Source organism: Lissotriton vulgaris, chromosome 9 (assembly GCF_964263255.1).
Source record: "Lissotriton vulgaris chromosome 9, aLisVul1.2, whole genome shotgun sequence".
In the NCBI taxonomy this organism is placed as follows: Eukaryota; Metazoa; Chordata; class Amphibia; order Caudata; family Salamandridae; genus Lissotriton; species Lissotriton vulgaris.
Window position 1 is genome coordinate 953,134,138 of NC_141697.1, and position 21,445 is coordinate 953,155,582.

The 21,445-nt window shown below is 41.1% G+C and overlaps 1 protein-coding gene across 2 annotated transcripts in view; it reads left to right on the forward strand.

Moving 5' to 3' along the window:
• The window catches only part of GNAT1 (G protein subunit alpha transducin 1), a 470,352-nt gene that overhangs the window by 425,314 nt on the left and 23,593 nt on the right, over positions 1-21,445 (forward strand). For both annotated transcript variants that reach the window (XM_086938802.1, XM_086938803.1), the window contains one exon: positions 5,880-6,037. In XM_086938802.1, coding sequence (XP_086794928.1) covers positions 5,880-6,037 — 158 coding nt within the window. The remainder of the gene's footprint in view (positions 1-5,879; positions 6,038-21,445) is intronic.

A 21,445-nucleotide genomic window follows, 5' to 3' on the forward strand; every position in this document is an offset into this window, starting at 1 on the left:
CATGACGAGCTGGCCTTGTCATCCGCGCACGGCAGGTAAGCGCCATGACGAGCCCAGCTCGTCATTAGCTTCGAAGGGGTTACATTTGGTAGGTGGTCCTCTGCCAGGAGAGCATGGCATATCATCCCCTGAACTGGTTCCAGGGCATGCTTTAGTGTTGGTGGTGCCCGGTGCGACAATCTTTGTTGACGTCTCCCCGGTTCGTGGTGGATGTCATGATCCCCTCCTCCATGGATTCCCTCACCACCATCTTTTAAAAGTGCCCCTCAAATTTCCAAAACCACTCTCTTTTAGATGCATTTAATTAGCTATATAGCGACACTCATACCATTGTAGCGGGTCAGAGCACTATGCCTCACACACATTAAACAGAGACAATCAATCATATGTGTGCAAATCAGTGTATAGGAAACGTTACATAAGATAGAGGACTACAAGGTGTAAGAGTCACGTCATCTATACTGGTAGGCAGTAGAATTTAAGAGTGCTTGGTCTGGAGAAGCACAAACTTAGAATTGAAAACCAAACATCATAGTTGGGGGTTCACTTTAATAATAAGAATCGATTTCTACCCAAATTAACCCTTTTTGCAACATTAATCTATGCTCTAATCTATACTTTGCAGTGTGCATGCTAGTTTTTTGATGACAATTACTTTTTTCGCTGTTCTATATTAGGATTTTAACTTATAAACTGTAAGTAACAAAAGGATGTCTCTTAGAAAAGCAGTAGCCCACTCACCTGTTAACATTATATGCATTTTGGGAAACATCCTTTACAACGCAACTTTTACCATGCAGTGCCGTTACGACACAACTTTTACAACGCAAACCATTACAACGCATTGCGCTGGGGGGCACTCTAGGATAGGGAATATGTTTAATTTACTATCCAACACCTTCCCTACTATCCACGGGGACTGGAGTTGGAATAGTAAATTAAACTATTCACTATCCAGCGCCCCAAAGCACTATGCGTTGTAAAGGCATGCGTTGTAAAGGCATGCGTGGTAAAAGCATGCGTTGTAACGTCATACATCCATGCATTTTGTTATCTGCATGGCATAGTTCTTTGCAGCAAACATATTAATCCTCTGTGCTATTTTATGATCAGTCAAAACCTCAAATAGAGAAAACTCCGACATCTCTCCAAGAAGAACATTAATCACTGGAGTTACCTTGACATTTTTATTGTTGCCTGGAAATTGCTGGAGGCTCTTCCTGTCTTTCAGTCGAAAATGCAGTGATTTTAACTACTTAGGTTTATGTGATATACTCTCCATGTCTTCGTGTTACTATGAAGGGTGTTTCCTTCCAAAATGACGGTAGTGGTAGAAAATAATTGAGGTAGATTTTACTACCAATGGGTGAAATTGTTGTCAACACTGCAATCCAACAGTTAAACTGTTGATCAGGTGCAGAAATTTGTTAAAAGTTTAAATATCTCTCCTGATGTGGAAGAGCCTCCTTGTGCAGGAGAGGGGACCACCGTGGAGCGGCTCAAAGGAACCCAGGAGAATGACAGAGTTCCTATCATAGCAGGCCTAGTGGTATCTCTGTCAACCTTGGAGCAGAAAACAGAAGTGGAGGCTTTTTGGAGCAGCAGAAAGAGCTTCAGAGGGAGCATGCTCTGGAAAACCTTTTTCCTCCTTAGCTGGAAAGATGAGTCCAGACCTCACATGAGATGAAGGCTGTCAGTGAGTAACAACTGGACACCATCTCTTGCCTTTATCCACCAGTTTGCAGCCTCTACACATCATATCTCTTGCTGTAAATCATGACCCACACTTCCAGCTATTAACGTAAGCCAACTATTTTTGCCAAAAGCCCCTGGGTCAAGCACAGGTGTAACATAGGCCCCCACAGCCCTTGTGGTGCGGGGGGGGCCTGCGATCCGGGGGTTGGGGGTGGGGCCTCCTCAGCACAGTACCTTAGCCTGCGAGCTCCTGACTGACTCCGGAAGGGGTGGGGGTCTCCATATACTTTGCAGTGGGGCCACCTCAAGTTTTGTTACGCCACCCAAGTTTCATTACGCCACAGAGATCAAGCTCTCTTCCACTAAAATGTGGACTATATCCAATCATACACTACTTGACCCTATATCTACCTCTACTAACGCTTCACTCAAGTAAGCCCCGAGACCATGGCTACTGCTGTTTATTACTATTCAACACCTAGGTCTGTTACCTTGGACACATCTAGCTCATTTGATAGGTTGTTCTTAAAGTCAGAGGGGCTTATTTATGAGCCCTTGCGTCACAATACACCAGCAGCGCAAAAAAGGAGCCTTCTTGCACCATATGTACAAAATGACGCTTCTAGGTAGATGCGTCACTTTGTAAATCCCTGTGCCACATTATGCCTGCGCCAGGTATAATGTATGCAGGAGGAGTTCCGACGCAAGAAAGGGACGTAGAAGTGACGCAGTGAAATCTATAAGATTTCACTGCTCCACTTCTAGGACGCAAATGCGTCAATATCTTACGCCTACCTCATGGCAGACGTAAGACTGACACAGGCACATTTAACATAGGACTTGCCCATGTGTAATGACCCATTGCTGGAGTTGCGTCATGTTTGTGATACACTCCAGCAATGCATAATTTTTGCGCCTACAGATATGTCAGAAATACTGACGTATCTGTAACTTCTTGTGACATGATGCATCATACTGTAAATATGACGCATCATTGATGTTGCAAGGAGGGCACAATGAAAAGTGACGCATCGCTGTTTTCTCGCAGCGATGCGTCACCTTTCATTAATGAGGCCCAGAATTTTTTGGGCAGACATTTTAAATATTTCAAGCACAAAATAGAAATAGTACAACTGGGCACCTTGCCTGCCATTAAAAATACAAAATGGCTGACTGGCTGCTGTGCAAGAGCCTCCAAAGCACCATGTTAGAGGAAGGATACAGGTGTCAATGTATCACTTACATTTACGCCCTGAATGTGAGTTTGGAGGATAATTCCAATCCCTGTCTAGTCAAGATTCAAATTTTGAATTTATGGTGATGTCTGCAACCCTGCAGCATTCCCTTGGTGATGTTCAGCAGGTCACCCTTGCTTAATTTTACCTAGGGAAAGTGTGAGGAAAACTCAATTACATGTCGACAGTGTTATAATAAGCATCTCTTTCTGCATGTAATTTCTCATTTCTCCATGATGAACCCCTTAATGGAGGTATTTACAACACGTGTGAAACAGTATGTACAGCTTTTGGTAAATATCTACCAAGTTACGCTACACCTGCATTGGGCCTTAGTTTCGGGCAAAATGTTTTTTTTTCGTAAGAATCTGAAGCACCCTTTAATTTGCCTCTGATAAATAAAAGTTTCTACTGTCCACTTCTTTTCTACGGGAGAAATATTGGCCAGGAAACAGAATGATGGGTGCAGCACCGACCTGACTTTATTCTTTGCTGAAGTAGGGTAAGGGGGTTCTTTTTAAAATTTGCCTGTAGGAAATGTGAGTTTACAAAATAGAAGGGGACTCAATTGAGCCCACATTGCGAGTTGGCCAGTGTTTCGGCCAATAGTTACGGCACCCAATAAAATCTGACTCCACTGGAGTCGAATTTACCAGTGTGATAAATAGCACCTATTACAAGTTTTGGGGGGGATTAATAATATTATTTTACTTTAGAAGCGCACTAATACCAGTAGCATCCTGGTGCTAAAAGCAGCAAGGGAGACTAGGAGAAGGGAAAGACCAGTGGCCTTACAAAATAGGGGTGTGTTCAGAGCCTGCCTGAAAGTGAGATGGATTTCTAGTGCTTGGGCTTCAAAGGGCGGGCATTGCAGAGCTTTGATATTACAAGCCAGAAGGACCTCCTTTGTTAACACCAGGGACTGTGAACAATATCTGACCAGTGCATCCGAAGAGCCAATTAGACTCTAAGGAATGAACAAATCCTTTAACCCCTTGGTCGCAGCGGTAATTCCGCCATGGCGCTGGGGGGGGGAGGGGGTCGCGCGGCGCCACCATGCTTGTGACGGAACCACTCCGTCATGAGCCACGGCGTGCTGTGCTTATGACGGAGTGGTTCCGTCACGACTCCGCCCACTCACTAATTCGCCTGCACAGACGGGGAATCAGTGCCGCGTGGGCGGAGCGGCCGCGGCGTGACGGAACCACTCCGTCATGAGAACACGCCACCCGTGGCTCGTGACCGAGTGGTTCCGTCACTAGCATGGAAGGAGTTAAGTAAAACGGTACTTCAACGTAGAAGATGTGCAATGCATAGGGCTTTTAACTGGACACATTGTTCTATATTGACAGTTAGTGTAAGGAGCATCGGGCACTGGAGACATGTTCATATTTGTGTACACTAATATTTTGGGGTTTATGGCACCAAAATATGATCTTCCTGTAATGACAGGGCATTTTTCTCGCAGTACATTTTTACAGACTTGGCCTGCCAATATTTACATCCAGAAAATTGTTGGGATGCCGTGTTAGCCACAAAACTCATAATTTCTATAAGAACAGTAGCAGGAGTTACCGAACATATCAGAATTTAACAGGTCACTTGTAATGAGGGCCTCATGGTTTGGTGAAATAGGAATCATGCTGTAAATTTGGGAAACTCCTTCCCACCAAACCAATGAGTCCACCACCTCATTTAACGGTGGGGCAATCTTTAGGTTCCTGACAGCAGAGCCTCAGCTAACTCCCCACTTAAAAGCCTATAGCCAGCTACTCTTTCGCCAACAGGCCGCCAGCATTTTTGCATCAGAAGGCACAAGGCATGGCAGATCTCAGCACGGAAAATTATTAAGCACCACAAGTGCACAGAGAAAACTCGCTGAGCATCAGGACTATGATTTACTGTTCTGAAGAAAAAATGTCCCACTTTGTATTTTTTTCTGCAAAATGAAAATAATGTTAACAGCAGCGGCACCTCCTCTATGGCATGGGAGCGTTGCCCCACTTGCAAGCAGCCGAAAAAATGAAAAATTAAACAATGATAAACCCTTCTTTATTATAGTTTTATTTTTCTCTCCGAGCTGAGGTTTTGGGGCCGGCCAGGTGATGACAGGCTGGAGGGGGAGTGTTGGGCACTGCTGTTCAGTGCGCATGGCGGTCTGCCCGGGCGTCGTTGGCCGGCCAAACCGTCATGCACATTGAAGTTCTCTCCAACCCTAGATGCATTGCCGGGTTGGAGAGAGCAGGCACAGGCTCCCAGTCTGTGTGGGAGCGGAAATCATTGGCGCTCAGGCCAATCCTGACACTGCTTTCAACTGCATGAAAGCAGTGTTAGAATTAGCCACAGTGCACTATGGGAGCCTGCACCTGGAGAAGAAAGGGGCACAATGCAGAGAGCAGGTAAGTGTCTTTTTTTATTTTTTTTGTCTCCCCATGCCTCGTTCCCCACCGCCCTCCCTCCCCCCGCTCTGCCTCTCTGCCAACAAACCAACCGCTTCTGAATGTTAAGCATTACATTTTTGACAAAAGTGCTACCACTATATCAGTTGAAAGACTTTTCCAAAACTTTTTTACCATCCTTAATCACACAAAGAATAAAATATCTGTAAGACTTCTCATAAGGATATGATTTCAAGTTCGTCCATTTTTTTACCGCAATTTCTTTCTTTAATTTCTTGCCATTGAAATTATTAAATCACATGACTCCCAACACACTTGCTCTGGGGCATTGACATCTGCATATGATTTTCAAACAAGATCATTTATTCACTGCATCTGCAGAGGAAATTGTGCCTTGATGAAATACAGTTAATTCGAATAATGTATTTTTTAGATGATTTTCTTGTTCTCACTCTTGCCTCAACTTAAATTGATTCCTGTTGGTAAATGCCGCTTCAGGCAATTTTCTACTTTTCAAATTTTCAAACCTATCCTTACTTTTTCTCTGCAGGATGATGCTCGGAAATTGATGCACTTGGCTGATACGATTGATGAGGGACAGATGCCTAAGGAGATGTCTGACATCATCTCGCGTCTTTGGAAAGACTCAGGCATCCAGGCCTGCTTCGACCGGGCCTCGGAGTACCAACTCAATGACTCGGCCAGCTAGTAAGGGATTTTGTTTATGCAAATATTAAATCTTTAAGAAATGAGCTTTATTCATACACAATATGAGGGCATATGGGAAAATTGAATTTAGAAAATTCCCATAATGAAGTGGGTAGACGCTAGTGTTTGCGTTGCGTAGACTTATTTTCAGAGTTATGGTGCTTGGAGAAAGCTCAAAAGTTCTCCATGATGAGAAATGTTTAAAGGCACAGTGAAAGAGACAGGTAGTAAGAGGCAACATAAATGGGTGAATTGTGTGACAGAGGATAGATCCGAAGACTAGAAAGGGATAAAGGTAGGATAGAATGAGATCTTTGATTGGAGAGCTTTATCAGCAGAGTGAAAATCACTGAGAAGGGAAGGGTTCGAGAGGTTGCAAATGAAGACTCAGTAAGAATGGCCAGGAAAGGGAGATTGAATCTGGCACGTAGGAGGATGCTAAGACATATGATGATTTTATGTTTCATGTCTAGCCTTCAAATGTTTATAATTGACACTTATAATAATTAAAAGACCCGGTGCAGTCCGCATTATATTTTATAAGTACGATAAAGACTGAAAATTCTGCCCGAGATGTTTAAAAGGGTCAGCATGGAGCTAGATGCTCGTCTAGATCATAAAGGAAGGACTAGGAAAGAGGAGCAGGGTAAGAGAGAGATAGACATACAGAAAGAGAGAATGAAAGACTGGGACAAGAAGAACATCAGAATGTACAAAAAGATAGAGACTCTTCAAGAATTGGAAAAGGGAGAGAGAGAACTAAAGAGCTAAGCTTCTTCTTCAGCCTACAGATGTCTAGTCTGCTTTCGGAGGATTCCTCTAGCTTTTAAATGTTCCATGTGTGTTGGTATCAAGGTTCAGGTGCCTCTTTTTCTTTCGATTCAACCAAAGATGCTGCTGTGGGGAACCATCTTATCCTGTGATCGCTGCTGGTCGTCTGTCTTCCAAGAAGCACTGTTCTTAGCTCAAAATAAAAGAGGGAAATTCTAAAATCGAACAAATTTCCAGGTCCACTTTTTTAAATGGCTAAGTTTCCCAGTCGTGCTCATTGGTTTACATGCTTTATAGGCTACAGACTGAGGTTTCTTTTCACGAACTGCATTTTGTAGTATTTTTTTAGTGGTTCTAAAATAATGCTACTCCTGTTCTACAAATGCTATACACAAACCTACAAGAGGAAACCTCCGCCTCCACCTCTCCAATCTTTAATGTGGGGAGATCTCCTTACATGTGCAGCTAAGTTTTAATAGTAAATGTGGGAGGGACGGAAATAGTGTCTGGAAAATGGGAAATATTCACTACTAAATGGGAGCGGTGTAGAAAGAAAAAAGGAGGGGTTAATGAAGGAATAAGGCGGGGTTTAGGTTGGGACATGCACCCATCCTCAAAGGAGTAAGCTAATTCCTATTTACAAACTGTGCTAATAAAGGTACTACAGCCAATAAGGACCCACAACTAGTAAATAATGTACTCTAGCTCAAACCCAGAGAAGTCCAGCAGCCACACACGGTCACCCCTGCTACTGCAACACCTCCCACAGAAAATAATGGAGGCCGGGACTTAAACTAACACCCCACAGGAAATAATGTTTAAAAAAAGTAATTTATTTTTAATTCGTAAAAATATATATAAATCAAATTAAATTATCTATCTATATATAAATATCCACTGAAAAAATATAGTTTTCTTTTAGGGGTGTTATAGTTAGCTGGACATTTCACTCGTACAAAACCATTGAAATTCCTCCGTTATAGTTAGTTGTACTAACTATAACTCGCGCGCCTGCAAACCACTGCTGATGATGTCACATATTACATCATTCATGACATGGTCAGTGACATCACTGAAGATATCACTGATGACATCTCAAATGACATCACTGTTGACATCATCCAGTGAATGTGATTTGGTTTGATATTTAAATAAGTATTATATATATATATATATATATATAGGACTCTGTATTGAAGGCTGGATGGATGTATAAGTGTGTAGATGTAGAATTTAGTAGCACTGTGATTGACTGTGTAAGTGCCTAATTTAAAGTGTCTCACTAAACATATGGGATAGTGATTAAACTGTGTGATTATCTCTATCACTTAGTCTCTTGTTGTTTGAACTACTGCATAAGTTGGTTACTACATATGTGAAACTCTATATTCGTTTTTAATTAGTTAAGTGAGTATTTGTATGGGAGAGTGAATGTATGTGTGGTTGGGCGTCAGGTGTGTGACTGTCCAAAGATGTGTAAATAGTTGTTTTAGTAGGTATATGATGTTGAGACTGCATGTGGAAACAATTGTTTGGGTGAGTGAATCTCTTTATGGGTGTGTTGATGAGTAAATATATTTCAGGGGTCCCCCTACTGGGAGGGGGAACACTCTAGTGCACAACACAAGGACCGTAGTCTTATTCCATAAACAGATTAGTCAATGGTCTGTAAATATGTATTTTCAAAAGTCTTTATTCTCTTGATGTGAATATTATCTTGTGTTCATATTCATTTTTTGATTTCAAAATTAACTAGTGTTATGGCACACTAGGTACATCCACATTAGTAATCCTCAATACAGATCCCGATGCATTTCGGGCCAGAGCCCTTTCTCAAGGGAATACTCTACAATAAAAAACATAGAATGGAACCAGAATCAGTATATGGGCATAAAAATAACCCTGGGACATCAGACTGGTGCATGCAAAAAATGGTGAGAAGATGGTGCAAAAAATCGAAGCCAAGTCACAGAAAAACGTGTAAGAATAGTGCAGGAAAGGAGGCTCAAACACTCGAGAAATTAAAAAGGTGAATCAGGTGAAAAACGGAAATCGGACTTGGTGAGGTAGATTTCTAAGTAGTACACGAGACCGTGTTCAGAGTGACATGCAGGATTTCTAAGTATGCTCAAACCCAAGAGTGAATACAACGTTAGAGCGCGCGTGTCCAAAGTCTAATGATCAAATTCAAACGCGGGTGAAAACCTCGTGCTTTAAGTTCAATAGCGGGACAAGAACTAACCGTTTGTTACTTACTTCGAGAATGAGTAAGGAGTGCCTCGCGATGTGCCGGCGAGACGGAGGTGTAGCCATCCGATGTGCAGAAGTGTGGATAAATGTCGGAAATGGTAAACATGGAAGAGGGGTGTAGAAAACGCGAGTAGTGAGAAAAAACTATAGAAATGAATGACGGACCATGCAGGGCAAGTGATAGACAAAACATATATCGGCCTCCATGATGGAATGGTCAAAATAAAGCATGAAAGTAATATAAACAAAGGATCTTGGAGTGTCATTATAAAGAAACTATTATAAATAACATAAAAATTCAATGCGATCATTCAACCCGTTGGGCGCCATCGTGGCAAGAAATCGGATCCAGTAGTTTTCTCGCTTTAGTAGATTGTTCTTGTTATTCTGGGTGATTTCAACTTGTTCCAAAACCTGGAATTTTAGTTGAGCCACAGTGTGTCGGTATTCGGTGAAGTGAGAAGCCACACTTGATTTGATGTTGTGGGTGCGGATGTTACTTTTGTGTTCTAAAATCCTGGTGCGGATTTTTCTCTCCGTGTGACCTACATAGCATTTGCCACATGGACATTTGAGAAGGTAAATGACATTTTTTGAATTGCAGGTGGCATTAACTTTGAGTCTGATGGAGTGTCCTTTCATGGGGTGACATGTACTGTTGCCCGTGATGCAGTTGTGGCAATTCGAACAGTTATGACAAGGTTTCAATCCCTTATATACCATGATTTTGTCTTCCTGGTCACGTTTGCACAAAAGGTCTTTCAGGTTTCTACCTCTTGTGTAGGCAAAGATGGGTGGTTGTTTGAAAAGACCCATGAAGTCTGGTTCTAGTGTCAAAATCGACCAATGTTTTCGAATGATGGCTTGAAATCGATTTGAAGTATTGGAGTACTTGGACACCACGACCATCCGGTCAGATTGGACTTTGGGTTTTTGTTGCAGCAAGGCAGACCTACTTTTTTTCTCACTTCTAGTCAAAGCCAGATCCAAGATAGGTGGAGGGTATCCTCTAGCTTTTAAACGTTCAAGTGTGTGCTTCATTTGTATTTTACATTCATCTTCCTTTGAAACTATGCGTTTGATGCGAAGTAGTTGTGCATAAGGGAGATTATTCTTCAAACCAGGACGGTGGAAACTCTTATAGTGGAGGGTAGAGTTTCTATCCGTGGATTTTCGGTATACTGTGGTGAACCATTCTCCTGCATTCCTGTGTATTTCTACATCAAGGTAATGGACTTGTCTTTCACTGTGTTCCCATGTGAACTGTATTCTGGGATTGAAATGATTCCACGTGTCTAGAAAAATGTTTAAAGACTCAATGGTGCCCTCCCATAGGAGGAAAATGTCATCAATAAAGCGCAAGAATAATCTGCCATGTTCAAGCCAACTCGTTTGGCTTAGAATGTAAGACTCCTCGAATTGCTGCATGTACAAATTGGCATAGCAAGGAGCTGCCGAATTTCCCATGGCGGTGCCGTTGAGTTGTAGAATCCACTTGTCTTTAACTGAGAAATAGCTGTGATAGAGTGTAAATATTGTAAGTTGCATTAGAAAAACTTTTAGATCAGCGTCTAGCTCTGAAGTAGATAAGGTGTTCTCAATGGATTCTATGCCTCCATCATGAGGGATGGAGGTGTAAAGTGAACAAACGTCCACCGTACACATTATGAGCTGAGTGTTTTTGAATTCATTCATGATGGGTTCAATTTTTAGGAGGAAATCTGTTGTGTCTTCCACATGTGATCTGGTGGCTTGAACAAAAGGTTGTAAATATCTGTCCAAGAATTTACCTATATTCTCATGTAGACTGCCTCTAGTCGATACTATAGGTCGAAATGGTGGATGCGTAGGATGCTTGTGCATTTTGGGAAGCATATATAGAGTAGGTGGTTTGGGATTGAATGGTGTCAAAAATCTCCGGGTTTTTTCGTTGATTGTTCCTTGATCAAAGGCATTCTTAATGATGAGTGTCAGATCCTGTGAATATTCTTTGGTGGGATCACCTGGTAAGAAATCATACGTAGCTCTATCGTTGATATGAAGATCAATTGCTTGGTCATAAAAAGTGGTGTCCATAGCAACCAGGGCACCACCTTTGTCCGCATTTTGGAATGTGATGGATTTGTCGTTGGCCAATTTTTGCAAGGTGTTTCTCTCCATACGGGATAGGTTTCCTCTTTTAGTAGTCGATTGGAACGGTAGTTTCAAGATATCTTGTTTGATAAGATTTTCAAAGGCATCTATGATTTTGTGGCTTTGAGGTGCCAGAAATGTACTGTGTGGTCTTAATCCTCTAAGCATGTCCTCTTCTTCACTGGGAGTGGAGATTGGAGTTGGAGACTTCGCAACATCCGCTTAAGACATTATTTCACGAATATCGTCTCCACTCCCAGTGAAGAAGAGGACATGCTTAGAGGATTAAGACCACACAGTACATTTCTGGCACCTCAAAGCCACAAAATCATAGATGCCTTTGAAAATCTTATCAAACAAGATATCTTGAAACTACCGTTCCAATCGACTACTAAAAGAGGAAACCTATCCCGTATGGAGAGAAACACCTTGCAAAAATTGGCCAACGACAAATCCATCACATTCCAAAATGCGGACAAAGGTGGTGCCCTGGTTGCTATGGACACCACTTTTTATGACCAAGCAATTGATCTTCATATCAACGATAGAGCTACGTATGATTTCTTACCAGGTGATCCCACCAAAGAATATTCACAGGATCTGACACTCATCATTAAGAATGCCTTTGATCAAGGAACAATCAACGAAAAAACCCGGAGATTTTTGACACCATTCAATCCCAAACCACCTACTCTATATATGCTTCCCAAAATGCACAAGCATCCTACGCATCCACCATTTCGACCTATAGTATCGACTAGAGACAGTCTACATGAGAATATAGGTAAATTCTTGGACAGATATTTACAACCTTTTGTTCAAGCCACCAGATCACATGTGGAAGACACAACAGATTTCCTCCTAAAAATTGAACCCATCATGAATGAATTCAAAAACACTCAGCTCATAATGTGTACGGTGGACGTTTGTTCACTTTACACCTCCATCCCTCATGATGGAGGCATAGAATCCATTGAGAACACCTTATCTACTTCAGAGCTAGACGCTGATCTAAAAGTTTTTCTAATGCAACTTACAATATTTACACTCTATCACAGCTATTTCTCAGTTAAAGACAAGTGGATTCTACAACTCAACGGCACCGCCATGGGAAATTCGGCAGCTCCTTGCTATGCCAATTTGTACATGCAGCAATTCGAGGAGTCTTACATTCTAAGCCAAACGAGTTGGCTTGAACATGGCAGATTATTCTTGCGCTTTATTGATGACATTTTCCTCCTATGGGAGGGCACCATTGAGTCTTTAAACATTTTTCTAGACACGTGGAATCATTTCAATCCCAGAATACAGTTCACATGGGAACACAGTGAAAGACAAGTCCATTACCTTGATGTAGAAATACACAGGAATGCAGGAGAATGGTTCACCACAGTATACCGAAAATCCACGGATAGAAACTCTACCCTCCACTATAAGAGTTTCCACCGTCCTGGTTTGAAGAATAATCTCCCTTATGCACAACTACTTCGCATCAAACGCATAGTTTCAAAGGAAGATGAATGTAAAATACAAATGAAGCACACACTTGAACGTTTAAAAGCTAGAGGATACCCTCCACCTATCTTGGATCTGGCTTTGACTAGAAGTGAGAAAAAAAGTAGGTCTGCCTTGCTGCAACAAAAACCCAAAGTCCAATCTGACCGGATGGTCGTGGTGTCCAAGTACTCCAATACTTCAAATCGATTTCAAGCCATCATTCGAAAACATTGGTCGATTTTGACACTAGAACCAGACTTCATGGGTCTTTTCAAACAACCACCCATCTTTGCCTACACAAGAGGTAGAAACCTGAAAGACCTTTTGTGCAAACGTGACCAGGAAGACAAAATCATGGTATATAAGGGATTGAAACCTTGTCATAACTGTTCGAATTGCCACAACTGCATCACGGGCAACAGTACATGTCACCCCATGAAAGGACACTCCATCAGACTCAAAGTTAATGCCACCTGCAATTCAAAAAATGTCATTTACCTTCTCAAATGTCCATGTGGCAAATGCTATGTAGGTCACACGGAGAGAAAAATCCGCACCAGGATTTTAGAACACAAAAGTAACATCCGCACCCACAACATCAAATCAAGTGTGGCTTCTCACTTCACCGAATACCGACACACTGTGGCTCAACTAAAATTCCAGGTTTTGGAACAAGTTGAAATCACCCAGAATAACAAGAACAATCTACTAAAGCGAGAAAACTACTGGATCCGATTTCTTGCCACGATGGCGCCCAACGGGTTGAATGATCGCATTGAATTTTTATGTTATTTATAATAGTTTCTTTATAATGACACTCCAAGATCCTTTGTTTATATTACTTTCATGCTTTATTTTGACCATTCCATCATGGAGGCCGATATATGTTTTGTCTATCACTTGCCCTGCATGGTCCGTCATTCATTTCTATAGTTTTTTCTCACTACTCGCGTTTTCTACACCCCTCTTCCATGTTTACCATTTCCGACATTTATCCACACTTCTGCACATCGGATGGCTACACCTCCGTCTCGCCGGCACATCGCGAGGCACTTCTTACTCATTCTCGAAGTAAGTAACAAACGGTTAGTTCTTGTCCCGCTATTGAACTTAAAGCACGAGGTTTTCACCCGCGTTTGAATTTGATCATTAGACTTTGGACACGCGCGCTCTAACGTTGTATTCACTCTTGGGTTTGAGCATACTTAGAAATCCTGCATGTCACTCTGAACACGGTCTCGTGTACTACTTAGAAATCTACCTCACCAAGTCCGATTTCCGTTTTTCACCTGATTCACCTTTTTAATTTCTCGAGTGTTTGAGCCTCCTTTCCTGCACTATTCTTACACGTTTTTCTGTGACTTGGCTTCGATTTTTTGCACCATCTTCTCACCATTTTTTGCATGCACCAGTCTGATGTCCCAGGGTTATTTTTATGCCCATATACTGATTCTGGTTCCATTCTATGTTTTTTATTGTAGAGTATTCCCTTGAGAAAGGGCTCTGGCCCGAAATGCATCGGGATCTGTATTGAGGATTACTAATGTGGATGTACCTAGTGTGCCATAACACTAGTTAATTTTGAAATCAAAAAATGAATATGAACACAAGATAATATTCACATCAAGAGAATAAAGACTTTTGAAAATACATATTTACAGACCATTGACTAATCTGTTTATGGAATAAGACTACGGTCCTTGTGTTGTGCACTAGAGTGTTCCCCCTCCCAGTAGGGGGACCCCTGAATTCTATTGCTGACTCCTTACACCGCTTGGCCAGACGGTGTCAACTCCAGTTGCACACAACAAACTTTCACCTTGCTACCATTTGGAACATTTACGCTGTGCGAGCTCCCACTCATCCTTGAATGTCTACATTATCTGTCCTTGGACCTCAGCACGCGCTTCAGGATGAATTTTGATACCGTGTCAGGGATGACCAATCAAAAAGCGACCACTTTTGCATACACAATAGATGATGCCAATAAAATTTACAACTTAATTCAAGAAGAAGTTACCGCGCCTGGCAACACCCGCAGCGCGGAAAGTAACCTCAAACAACTACTCTACCTTCTAAAAAAAGAATCTAACCAGAAACTTCATGCGAGCACCCTGATTCGGTACCATCGGGTACAACGGATCCCTCGTGGCCTGAGGGTCCCACTCAAACCACTTCTCTGCAAGAACAACATCCAATTTGTAGAACGTTGGTATTCGATATTGAATAAATGCTCCCTCGATCTTATTTTATTGATCGTAGAGGAACTTTCTAAATCCTTGGAGGAACTAACCCGTGAGATAACAAACATCAAAAAAGAGCTGACCGATACCATGTCCGCTGAGGAATTGAAAAAAATGTTGGAGGACATCAACATCCAACTGGATAAACATACTCGCGAAACACAGGAGAGAAAACTACGCAAATTTAAGAGGGATACTATAGACTATAAGCTCGGCGAGGTGTATACCTGGGCAGAGGTATACGCCCGCCGACGCTCTAACAAACCTTACAATCCTGCATCAGCTACGGAAACATCATCTTCAGAAGATGATACCAGATCTCGAACAACCCGTCCGACACCGAATACAGATTCACAAACTCCGAGCACTTCCACTGATCTCTCTGTGCATTTTTTAGAATCAGGTCTGGATCAACAGAAAGATCCCGGGGGGGAAAAACCCGCAGAGGACATCGAAAAAACACCTCCTCAAACAAAGAAGAAACCCAAAGGCAGACGCTGAACACCCAAGACAATCTTGTTATCAACATCTCTTCAACCATTTTAACCAATGAAGAAATCAACATTCTACAAAAGGGTCAATCCTTTGTCCCCACCACCACCATTAACACATTGGACTTGGAGGTTAGCGCATTCAAACTCATTCGCAACATCCGCTTAAGACATTATTTCACGAATATCGTCTCCACTCCCAGTGAAGAAGAGGACATGCTTAGAGGATTAAGACCACACAGTACATTTCTGGCACCTCAAAGCCACAAAATCATAGATGCCTTTGAAAATCTTATCAAACAAGATATCTTGAAACTACCGTTCCAATCGACTACTAAAAGAGGAAACCTATCCCGTATGGAGAGAAACACCTTGCAAAAATTGGCCAACGACAAATCCATCACATTCCAAAATGCGGACAAAGGTGGTGCCCTGGTTGCTATGGACACCACTTTTTATGACCAAGCAATTGATCTTCATATCAACGATAGAGCTACGTATGATTTCTTACCAGGTGATCCCACCAAAGAATATTCACAGGATCTGACACTCATCATTAAGAATGCCTTTGATCAAGGAACAATCAACGAAAAAACCCGGAGATTTTTGACACCATTCAATCCCAAACCACCTACTCTATATATGCTTCCCAAAATGCACAAGCATCCTACGCATCCACCATTTCGACCTATAGTATCGACTAGAGGCAGTCTACATGAGAATATAGGTAAATTCTTGGACAGATATTTACAACCTTTTGTTCAAGCCACCAGATCACATGTGGAAGACACAACAGATTTCCTCCTAAAAATTGAACCCATCATGAATGAATTCAAAAACACTCAGCTCATAATGTGTACGGTGGACGTTTGTTCACTTTACACCTCCATCCCTCATGATGGAGGCATAGAATCCATTGAGAACACCTTATCTACTTCAGAGCTAGACGCTGATCTAAAAGTTTTTCTAATGCAACTTACAATATTTACACTCTATCACAGCTATTTCTCAGTTAAAGACAAGTGGATTCTACAACTCAACGGCACCGCCATGGGAAATTCGGCAGCTCCTTGCTATGCCAATTTGTACATGCAGCAATTCGAGAAGTCTTACATTCTAAGCCAAACGAGTTGGCTTGAACATGGCAGATTATTCTTGCGCTTTATTGATGACATTTTCCTCCTATGGGAGGGCACCATTGAGTCTTTAAACATTTTTCTAGACACGTGGAATCATTTCAATCCCAGAATACAGTTCACATGGGAACACAGTGAAAGACAAGTCCATTACCTTGATGTAGAAATACACAGGAATGCAGGAGAATGGTTCACCACAGTATACCGAAAATCCACGGATAGAAACTCTACCCTCCACTATAAGAGTTTCCACCGTCCTGGTTTGAAGAATAATCTCCCTTATGCACAACTACTTCGCATCAAACGCATAGTTTCAAAGGAAGATGAATGTAAAATACAAATGAAGCACACACTTGAACGTTTAAAAGCTAGAGGATACCCTCCACCTATCTTGGATCTGGCTTTGACTAGAAGTGAGAAAAAAAGTAGGTCTGCCTTGCTGCAACAAAAACCCAAAGTCCAATCTGACCGGATGGTCGTGGTGTCCAAGTACTCCAATACTTCAAATCGATTTCAAGCCATCATTCGAAAACATTGGTCGATTTTGACACTAGAACCAGACTTCATGGGTCTTTTCAAACAACCACCCATCTTTGCCTACACAAGAGGTAGAAACCTGAAAGACCTTTTGTGCAAACGTGACCAGGAAGACAAAATCATGGTATATAAGGGATTGAAACCTTGTCATAACTGTTCGAATTGCCACAACTGCATCACGGGCAACAGTACATGTCACCCCATGAAAGGACACTCCATCAGACTCAAAGTTAATGCCACCTGCAATTCAAAAAATGTCATTTACCTTCTCAAATGTCCATGTGGCAAATGCTATGTAGGTCACACGGAGAGAAAAATCCGCACCAGGATTTTAGAACACAAAAGTAACATCCGCACCCACAACATCAAATCAAGTGTGGCTTCTCACTTCACCGAATACCGACACACTGTGGCTCAACTAAAATTCCAGGTTTTGGAACAAGTTGAAATCACCCAGAATAACAAGAACAATCTACTAAAGCGAGAAAACTACTGGATCCGATTTCTTGCCACGATGGCGCCCAACGGGTTGAATGATCGCATTGAATTTTTATGTTATTTATAATAGTTTCTTTATAATGACACTCCAAGATCCTTTGTTTATATTACTTTCATGCTTTATTTTGACCATTCCATCATGGAGGCCGATATATGTTTTGTCTATCACTTGCCCTGCATGGTCCGTCATTCATTTCTATAGTTTTTTCTCACTACTCGCGTTTTCTACACCCCTCTTCCATGTTTACCATTTCCGACATTTATCCACACTTCTGCACATCGGATGGCTACACCTCCGTCTCGCCGGCACATCGCGAGGCACTTCTTACTCATTCTCGAAGTAAGTAACAAACGGTTAGTTCTTGTCCCGCTATTGAACTTAAAGCACAAGGTTTTCACCCGCGTTTGAATTTGATCATTAGACTTTGGACACGCGCGCTCTAACGTTGTATTCACTCTTGGGTTTGAGCATACTTAGAAATCCTGCATGTCACTCTGAACACGGTCTCGTGTACTACTTAGAAATCTACCTCACCAAGTCCGATTTCCGTTTTTCACCTGATTCACCTTTTTAATTTCTCGAGTGTTTGAGCCTCCTTTCCTGCACTATTCTTACACGTTTTTCTGTGACTTGGCTTCGATTTTTTGCACCATCTTCTCACCATTTTTTGCATGCACCAGTCTGATGTCCCAGGGTTATTTTTATGCCCATATACTGATTCTGGTTCCATTCTATGTTTTTTATTGTAGAGTATTCCCTTGAGAAAGGGCTCTGGCCCGAAATGCATCGGGATCTGTATTGAGGATTACTAATGTGGATGTACCTAGTGTGCCATAACACTAGTTAATTTTGAAATCAAAAAATGAATATGAACACAAGATAATATTCACATCAAGAGAATAAAGACTTTTGAAAATACATATTTACAGACCATTGACTAATCTGTTTATGGAATAAGACTACGGTCCTTGTGTTGTGCAATAGAGTGTTCCCCCCTCCCAGTAGGGGGACCCCTGAATTCTATTGCTGACTCCTTACACCGCTTGGCCAGACGGTGTCAACTCCAGTTGCACACAACAAACTTTCACCTTGCTACCATTTGGAACATTTACGCTGTGCGAGCTCCCACTCATCCTTGAGAGTAAATATATTTCTCAATGATACACGTCCAACAATGTTGAAATATAAAAGGCACTGTATGTGACAGTTGGTGTATATAAATAAGTATATATAAGAATCAGTGGTTGTCTGAATAACTGTATGAAAAACTGTAAACTTATAAAAGTGATTTTGTTGCTCACTAAGTATGAGTTACTTTCTATAGCAATGCATAAAGTTATGTTTGTATAAGTGTGTAGCTGATTAAATGTATGTATGATCAATTGTTTGCATAAGTGAGTAGGATGACTGCATAACTGAGTAGGATATGTGCTGCTGTGTAATGTTGATATAGGTGTATAAGTATATTTAATATTGTTCTATTGATCTTTGTCAGCATGTATGAGTGAATGTATAGGTAAGTGTTTTATATGTGTGTGTGTAGATGTACAAATCAGTGAGTGGGTTTTTAGAAACTTGTGTTGGTGTGTTAATGGTATCAAAAATGCTAGTTTATATTTTATAGTGAGTGATGAAAGCTTATACTAGTGTATGATGAGGTGTATCTCATTGTCACGTGGATGATGCCATCAGTGATGTCATCACTGATGTCATTTGAGAAGTCATCAGTGATGTCACTGACCATGTCATGAATGATGTAATATGTGACATCATCAGCAGTGGATTGCAGGCACGCGAGTTATAGTTAGTACAAATAACTATAACGGAGAAATTTCAATGGTTTTGTACGAGTGAAATGTCCAGCTAACTATAACACCAGTAAAACCTATGTTTTTTTCTGTGAATTTCTAAGGTTTTTTAAATGCGAATCCCTAACTATGACATGTCTGAAACCTATGGTTTTTTCAGTGAATTTCAAAGGTTTTTTAAATGATAATTCCTAACTATAACAAGCTTCAAACCTATGGTTTTTTCAGTGAATTTCAAAGGTTTTTTCAATGATCATTTTTAAATGTATTTATTGATATATTTTTTTACATATTCTTTTACTAAATTTTTTTATCTATTCATTTTTAGATATCTTATTTTTTAAATTACTTTACACATATTTATAAAAATATTTTTTTAAATAAAAAAATATATATATGTTTTTATAATTGTATATTTTATATTAAAAAAATTGTTTTGGGGTAGTCGCGCACCCTAAGCGCACCTTTCTCGATCACTGTGCGGAACTCAGCCGCCATTTTAGGATTGTTGTGTAGGATCCGCGTAGGGTATGAATTTTCCTAAGCAAATGCTATGCGACTGGTACACGACTTGCGGCGCATACGCGACATGAACGAATAACGCTACGAGACAGTCGGTGGCGTAATGTAATACGCATGTTGGACGCGGTGTGTGCGCGACTCCTGCAAAAAAAAGTAATGTCCCAAAACATATATATATATATATATATATATATATATATATATATATATATATATATATATTTAATATAAATAGTAAGGCAAAACATTATCTGTGCTAATTCTTTTACTTTTAATAAAGTTACAATACTTTCAAATGCAATTTCGCAAAGTCACGCTGGGTGCGAGCTGCGTGCGCACACCCTATGCGGACCCCATGTGACCAGAAAAAAAGAGATTTGATTGGTTCATGACACTTCCTATTCTAACTACTGAAGAACTCCACCCATTTCAATCACTCTTCTTAGACCTTCCTTGAGAGAAGACCTGTCCTAAGAAGAACATCACATTTTTTTCATTGGAGACCTCAATTTGGTTTTTGGAGACAAAAAATGCTACACCAATGGTAGAATCTTCTGAGTCTGATCATTCTGGGGCAGAAGAATTTCTACCAGGACCTCCCACTCCTGAAAGATAAACATCCATTGTTTGGAAACATTTTACTTTCCCGAAGGGGCAAAAGAAAGTAAATGCCACCAAGGTCACGTGCAAGATTTGCCAGGCAGTGCTCTCCAGAGGAGATCCAAACAAGAAATACTCCAGTGGCACTGCTAGCATGCGGAAACACCTGCAATTGCTGCATCCTGTAAACTATGCACACGAGGAATGCAGAAGACTGCGTAGAAATGCTCTTCCACCACCGGCAATACCTAGTAACTCTGGGGCATCAACATCAGCACCAGAGATACGCCCCCAATTTGGGAAAGTGAAAATGCATTGCGTAAAATTCAATCATTTAATTTGGTATGGGCAGCAATCAATGGACCTTGTTTGTCCAATCCTCGATAACCAACAATGCTAGTTTTTTTTTTTCCCTCAAAGTTTTTGGTTTTGTTCGTCCTGTTGACTTTTTCTTCCTGGTAAAAAAAACCCCAAAAAAACAAAAAAGAAACAAAAAGTTATTTTCAGAAATAACTACTCTGGTTAAAAAAAGAGCTACATTTGTATGCTAGTGTGTGAAAGTTTACATGAATGTATGTCTAGTGGATGATTGACTGAAAGAATGCATTGGTGGTGTATGGTGAATGTATAAGTGCAGAACTATAAGGAAGTGCTGCAGCATGACACTGTAAAGTCTTTAGCTACAGTGTGCTGTGGTACTTCCGAAGCACAGGGATGTAATATATGTACATAAATAGGTTGCAAGTCAGTGCTTCCCTCTGCAATGCTGCTTAAACTGCAGCCATGTAGTGAAACAGGCACCCTTGCACCATGGTGCTGGGATATCTGTGTCATATGGAGTTTGTTTTTGTGCAAAAAGATACACCTTCCTGCACAAAAACAATTTGTGAAGGCACTTTTCTCCTTCAATGTATACTGTAC